At 38.7% G+C, this 7143-nt stretch overlaps 1 protein-coding gene across 1 annotated transcript; it reads left to right on the top strand.

Moving 5' to 3' along the window:
- Window positions 1–760: 760 nt before the first annotated feature.
- On the top strand, window positions 761–4019 carry six3a (SIX homeobox 3a). Its single transcript, XM_058796185.1, has 2 exons — window positions 761–1555; window positions 2993–4019. The coding sequence occupies exons 1-2, from the start codon at window positions 864–866 to the stop codon at window positions 3183–3185; spliced, it is 885 nt and encodes a 294-aa protein (XP_058652168.1). The 5' UTR covers window positions 761–863; the 3' UTR covers window positions 3186–4019.
- Window positions 4020–7143: the final 3124 nt, after the last annotated feature.

The following is a 7143-nucleotide window of genomic DNA, read 5'->3' on the forward strand; positions in this document are numbered from 1 at the left end:
CAAGTGCTTTTCTCAACATGCATGGGCAATGGGCCAGTGTTCGGTCTCTGAGCGCATAGTAAAGCATCTGTGGAGCAACAGAGATGCGCCGTCCACTAAGTAGGCTAAACGGTTGTCACTGTGCGAGAATAGCAGTCATATCGTACCGAAATGCGATCGAAGTACAAAAACGATCCGGGAGTTTTCAGCGTTGCATATGCAAAGCGAACAAATGATCCTTTTAAATATAAAATTCAATACATGCTTTTACGGCTACTGTGTTCATGGGTTAAGCGAGCCGGCGCAACATCGTATCTTCTCCAGCTTCATACAAGGCGCTAAAGAATGAAATAGCCTATCTGTGTACCCTGTCGTAGATTCCGTTTTAGCGCTTCATTTAAATTCCCGTGTCCGTGACTGTCATCCCGAGACCCCACCCCTGCCTTCTCTCCCTACATATCTTCTTAACTTTAACGAGCCTCGTTAAGATCACAATAATATTCCACCCACTAATTGCTCATTCCATTCAACAAATAGGCGAGACTCTGCTTCGACTTCACACGAGTCAAGGGAGGGAGGGTGCTGTTGAGATTGGAGTTCCTGATAACCCCCCGTGCGTGCAGCCGAAGTGGTGAAAGCCTCTACGTACTGGCTAATGATTGGCACGCTTGACAGTGATTGGCAGGGCTGCCATGACAACCCTACAACGACACCAAGAAGACCAATAGAAAAGCGAAACAAAATATTTCAATGCTACACTCACGGTGGATTTAGGGGGAGATATTATGAGGCTGGTGTCATTAGGCGATAGCTATTGAATCATTCAATCTGAATTCGTCGTTCTTTTTTCCTTCGCAAATTTCATTCTCTCTCAGGTCATTTCCATGGTTTTCAGATCGCCTTTAGAGCTTTATCCCTCTCATTTCTTCCTGCCAAACTTTGCTGATCGCCCTTTGCTCTTGGCGAGCAGTGCGCCCAGCACCAGGTCTCCCGAAGACTTGTCAATGTTTCAGCTACCGACCCTAAACTTCTCTCCGGAGCAAGTGGCGAGCGTCTGCGAGACGCTGGAGGAGACCGGGGACATCGAGCGGCTGGGTCGCTTCCTATGGTCGCTTCCAGTGGCACCGGGTGCTTGCGAGGCGATCAACAAGCATGAATCCATCCTACGTGCCCGGGCTGTTGTTGCCTTTCACACAGGCAATTTTCGCGATCTCTATCACATTCTGGAGAACCACAAGTTTACCAAGGACTCGCATGGTAAACTACAAGCGATGTGGCTCGAGGCTCACTATCAGGAGGCCGAGAAATTACGCGGGCGTCCCCTAGGACCGGTTGATAAGTACAGGGTGCGAAAGAAGTTTCCCCTGCCTAGAACCATCTGGGACGGCGAGCAGAAGACGCATTGTTTCAAAGAGCGGACGCGGAGTCTGTTACGGGAGTGGTACCTTCAGGACCCCTACCCAAACCCCAGCAAGAAAAGGGAACTGGCTCAAGCCACTGGACTCACTCCTACACAGGTCGGAAATTGGTTTAAAAACCGGAGACAACGAGACAGGGCAGCGGCAGCAAAAAACAGGTCAGTCATGTTAGGCATGTTTAACTTTCCATGGACATTTGCGCTTTCAGTGTTTAATCATTACTACTATTATTTTATAAATGAAATGTTGTGAAATATGTGAACACGAGGTAGGAAACACTGCAGTAAAAACAATCAAACGTTAGAGACGAGGGAGGGAGAACGACGACATTTTATTTGTGCCATGTGTAAGATGTTTCGAAAGTCTCAACCAGAATATAAAAGCAAGTAGATAAAACATACCGGTATCAATTTTATTAACACGTGAAAAAAATGATGCAAAGGAGAAGATTCTCCTGATTCATCGATGAAACCTGAAATAGCAAAAAGAGCATGTAATCAAATGTGTATATTCTTTACAGCAAAGCTATTGTGTGACAAAAAAAAAAAAAGTAGTATTTTTGTCGTTTTTAACATATTAAGTATTTAAATCTTAATTTAACAGTTGTTTCAATGTTTAGATACTAGCAATAACAATACAAATATGGATAGGCTACGTCTAAAAAATAAAATTTCTCTGTTGCTATATTTGGAAAAGTAAAATCTATCCAAATCATCTATATTCAAAGTAATTCTAGAAAGTAGTTTATGACAGACATGCTTAATTACTTTTGCAACATGACATTGTAAATAAAAATAGTTGTAAACCTATTCTGCGGACACTCACTCATGCACTGAGAAATAAATCATTATTAGGCTACAAATTATTCTAAGGTTGAACGTTTGGTATATTTGACATCTTGCAAATTATTAGGCTTTGTTCCACTTCCCAGTGTAGGCTACTTCGTAATTATATTACAGATAACATGGCGTAAATTAGTTAAGAGTGAGAGTTGTTTCAGGTGATTTAGTCAAATTATTTTTCCTCCTAAACGCTAAATATTTGGCTACTGTGCGTCTAGGGAATGAAAGAGCAGCAGAAACTAAGCACACACTTTGACTGGTGTAAGTGATTTATATTATTTAATGGATAAATCTACAAATTTGACTTGACTGGATGATTACATACCGTTAAACAAGAACTATGACGTTCTGGTCATGCAGCATACTAAAACTGACATCTTTAACTAATCACACCTAATTTGAACATATAAACATACAAATAAATTACAATAACTAATTCTATCAATAGGCTACTAGATATCATGAGAAGTCAATCAAATTTCGAGGATAATATTATACAGGACTTAATCCTGTAGCGCCATGCTTTATGTAATCGTTTTCCACAAAAACAACAGCTGTAGTATTTATTTTACCATGTAAGCAAATGTTGTTTTCCATCTAGCTATTTTAGATATTTTTATCTAAAGAACTATGTTAATATAGCCTAGCATAGCCTAATAATGTATACGTGAAAATGGAGGCGCGTTTTTCAGTGAAAATGGCCTGCGACTTTTATATCTAACGGCATACCATTCTCTCACTTTTCTGCTATAGGCTCCAGCATCAAGCAATAGGGCAGAATGGCATGCGGTCCCTTTCAGAATCCGGCTGCACCCCACGCAGTTCGGCGGAGTCGCCATCGACTGCAGCTAGTCCAACCACCAGTGTCTCGAGTATGACAGAGCGAGTCGACACGGGCACGTCGATTCTTTCAGTAACGTCAAGTGACTCGGAATGCGACGTATGATACGCAAAAGAGAAATCTATACAGGGAAAAGGACCTGAAAAAACTTTAATAATTATCGGGGAAGATGAAAAAGGACCAATTGATATTGCTATTATAAAAAGAAAAACAATAAAAGCACGTCTTTTTTCAAGCGCTTTCAATGGACCCCACACCTTTCCCTACCCCTTCACTTGCATGATATATATATCTGAATATATATATATATATTTTTTTTCTTTTCTTTTTTGTATATGGGGAAATGCCCCAAGTTTATGTCTACCAGGACCACCGTGAAGAGGGAATTACCAGAAACCGGTGTCCATCGCCTTTTTTTCTGTTTTAGTCCGAGTGACGACGAGCAGCCAGGATGCAATCCTCTTTTCCTTTATGTTCATCAGACAATCATTTGAGTCGTAAGCACCTTTTTACTACACTTCTGTCACTGCCTGTGTGGGGTACTGGTCAAATGTGGAACTGAATCGTTATGACTGTATCAGATTTTTATTTTTATTTCGAGATTTTATATTGAATTATGTATATCTTAAATAATGCGATCATTCTCCCAGTCTGTAATATATGTGTAGAAATAAGTCTGTAAATAATATTGCTATACCCATTCTCTTTTCTATCCCTGTTCACTTTTCTTGGCTTGGTGTCCCTACATAAACTATTCGTCAAAACGTAAATATTAAGTGCTCTAAGCGTTTTGTTTCTCTGTTTTATGCCATGAAAAGAACGCTAGTGACCATGAATTATCAGTCGAGATTAATGCAAAAGACAAAATATTGGATATCATCATCGACTGACCAAGTCTATTTCATGTTTCCAGTCCAGCGCTTATAATTCAATGTCACTTTCTTGCGTGTTTCTGTTAATGTATACGTTTCTAAACTGAAAATACAGTATTCAATTTTGTTATAAAACTGCATTATGTGTGTCATTTCCACAAAACATTTTCTAATTTCTATGCAACAACATAGTAGTTTTCTCTCCAATTCACGGAGAGCATGAAATAAGCCACATACGCAACAAAATTCTTCAACAAACACAATTTGTAGTAGGCTACAGAAAGTTTTTTGCACATAAAATTCGCTGTGACGGTGAACATTCGTCTTCCTTTTTGTTAATAACCAGTGGCTAAAGAACACAATGCAAAAATTAAGTGAAGGCGCCATTAAATTGACTAATCGTGGAGGACTCCTCCCCTGGCCCAGTGTCCCATTGTAGTCAACGAAACGGCGTTTCTTTCAAAATTGAGCTATGCAAGGAGAAAGCTCCCTCTGGGCGAGTAGCCCTAACTCGCATGCACAAACAGAAACCCGTACAAAGCACTTCCTTTAGGAGTTTACTTAGCTTGCTCCAGAATTTTATTCAGCGCACTTTAAAAAACACAAACAGTTTGCTGACGTAAAATATAGGCTACTGTGGGTAAATCTTGTGGAGGATAGTCATTCACTAAACAATATAACGTTGGAAGACATATCCTAATTTAGTGCGTCTCCGATTTGGCACACTTCTAATTTAGCTGCCAAAAACAGAGGAACAGCTTGTAGATGTGACAAATAGCCTAATCAGCTTGTTTAATTTGTCGATGTAACAAATACTATTATTAAAGATGAGTTTAGATACTTGTAACAAGAAAACTAATTCTTTTTTTAATTAGTTAAGACTTCCTTGTTTTATAGGCTAAATGGATTTGTTTAGCCTATACACCTGTTAAGTTTGCCCCTTATCATCGCTCTCCATTCCTCCCATTCATGGGTGTCCGTTTCACGACAGATAACATAAAGACTAGACGAAACTTTCAGCTCACAACCGGCAATGCTAAATAAGGCTGCGTTTATTATTTCACTCACGTTCATAATTATGTAGGGCGCACGTGTATGTCTTGTACGTCCTCTCAAGTCTAAATCTGCGCGACAATAAGGTAACACCCATTGATTCTAATGACACTTGATTACACAAATGCGCTAAAATAAAGAAAACTTTGATTTGCATTCATTTAGTTGATCGCGAGAGACTACTTTTTACCTCTTAAGTTCATCTGCAGTGACAGACATGGACTGATAGAGCTCTCAAATCACTTCACACTTATCTTTATCGTTCAGACTACATTCATTTATTGGCATATATTCCTCTCAAATATGTTTAGTAGGCTACTGATAAACTGGTTATGAGAAGAAGAGTTTTCTTTTAAATCAATACTGCTTTTTAAGAATAAGATAAACAGGTGGTAAACAGCGCGTTCGTAATTTGTGTGTGAAGGAAATTAATTTACTAGAATCACTTATTGCTTATAGACATCATAAGATATTGCTAAATGATAATAATAATAATAATAAAAGATAAAAAGTAATTTGCCAGCAACATATCTTGAAATTTGTGGCCCCATGCCTACAGACAGCTTTTACGCAGAGCTGCAAAGACACTGCTCTCTTAAACTCAAAGTGTTGTAGCAAAGTGTCTAATAATTCAGTTACACAATTTCAGATATTTTTTCCCTTGCAATATGAATACACGAAGTAACCTACAGAATCTAAGTACGTGACAACGGCAACAATACATAACATTTTCATACACATCCAGTCCCGAAGCCCGTGTATATTATGATCACTGGCGAGGGTGTCAAAAAGGCAGAATAGATTTTTTGTCCTGTTCCCATAACCTTCGTAGCACAGAGACAAATGAACGCAATTGGACCGCAGACGGCAATAAGAAAAGATTGTACAGCCCTGTTTTTTCTCTGATTTCATCGGTTAACTGAACACAACTTTTCTATTCGTGTGTATTCATGCAGTTCTCAATGAGCGTCAGTTCCCTCTGACCCGGATTGAAAGCGTGGAGCCTCGGCATAGCCTGTCAGTGCAACCACTCTTGGCAAGACCGGGCCTTTTCCCTCCCGAAACAGTCCCCTTCTCACAAAAAAAAGCACAGAACAAGGTACGTGAAGCTAGAATCCGAACCGTGAATTAGCAGGCTATCGCGATTGTGGCAAGCTGTGCATTAGGCAGATGATAGGATGAAAACGGTCGGCTAAATGCCCAATAAATAAATAATTAAACAAACAAACAAGCAAATAAACAAACAAACATCATCCAAACGAGTTATTAAAATTTCAATTCATGATTCACATGATTATTTTTATTATACACATTTTGTGATCATTTTACTTTATAGAGTTCATGTTATCCCATAATGGGGTAATAAATCAACCAACAACAACCATAAACAGTTTTTTAAAAAGTTTTTAAAAAGTTTTTAAAAAGCTGTTTCAAATAACGTAGCCTATAAAATGCGACAAATAATAATAAAAAAATAAAAATAAAAACATGTTGACGGGAATTTCCAACCTCACTATAGGCTACATCTTTAGCTGCTTCTGAAATAATGATGTATTTTAAAATATTAATTATTAAAACTTCTCACATCTGAAATGTTATGTTACATCACTTCATTAGACTTATTATTTTACCTGGCAGCCTATTGTTGAACATTCGTATCAGTTCTATAGGCTACTATTTATTACTAATGGTGTCTTTCCTTTCCCCGCCATGCACGGTTCAAAACTGTAATAAGAGCAATACTTTGATCTGAAAAACTAGCCTACTTGGCTTTGGAGAGACAGGCACATTATTTTTTGATAGACAGTTCACGAATTACCAATGACGTTCATTTTGTAAAGTCGGTTAACAATTACAAATTTCATAAAAATATGTGACTGCATTCATTTATAAAGGAGCACCGCGAGTGTTGTTCTCGACCCAGCAGCCTGTGATGAGGCGTTCTGGCAAGCAGGATTAAAAACTGTAATTCTATTACAGAGTAATTTAGAGGTCACAAGAGGCTATGATACAGGATCAGCAGTAAGATCAGAGTGTAAGAGCCCGTTTGAAGGTTAATTCGGATGAGATCCTATGAACTGTGGAAAAACTAGAAATATTCAGATTTTGTTTCACCACAACACCTTGCAAAGTTACAT

Source organism: Onychostoma macrolepis, chromosome 13 (assembly GCF_012432095.1).
Source record: "Onychostoma macrolepis isolate SWU-2019 chromosome 13, ASM1243209v1, whole genome shotgun sequence".
In the NCBI taxonomy this organism is placed as follows: Eukaryota; Metazoa; Chordata; class Actinopteri; order Cypriniformes; family Cyprinidae; genus Onychostoma; species Onychostoma macrolepis.

Bases quoted from the DNA above. Each gene is read 5' to 3' on its own strand.
- six3a (XM_058796185.1), top strand. From the start codon at position 864: ATGGTTTTCAGATCGCCTTTAGAGCTTTATCCCTCTCATTTCTTCCTG. The intron at 1,556-2,992 runs GTCAGTCATGTT...TTTCTGCTATAG, and splicing joins GCAGCGGCAGCAAAAAACAG to GCTCCAGCATCAAGCAATAG.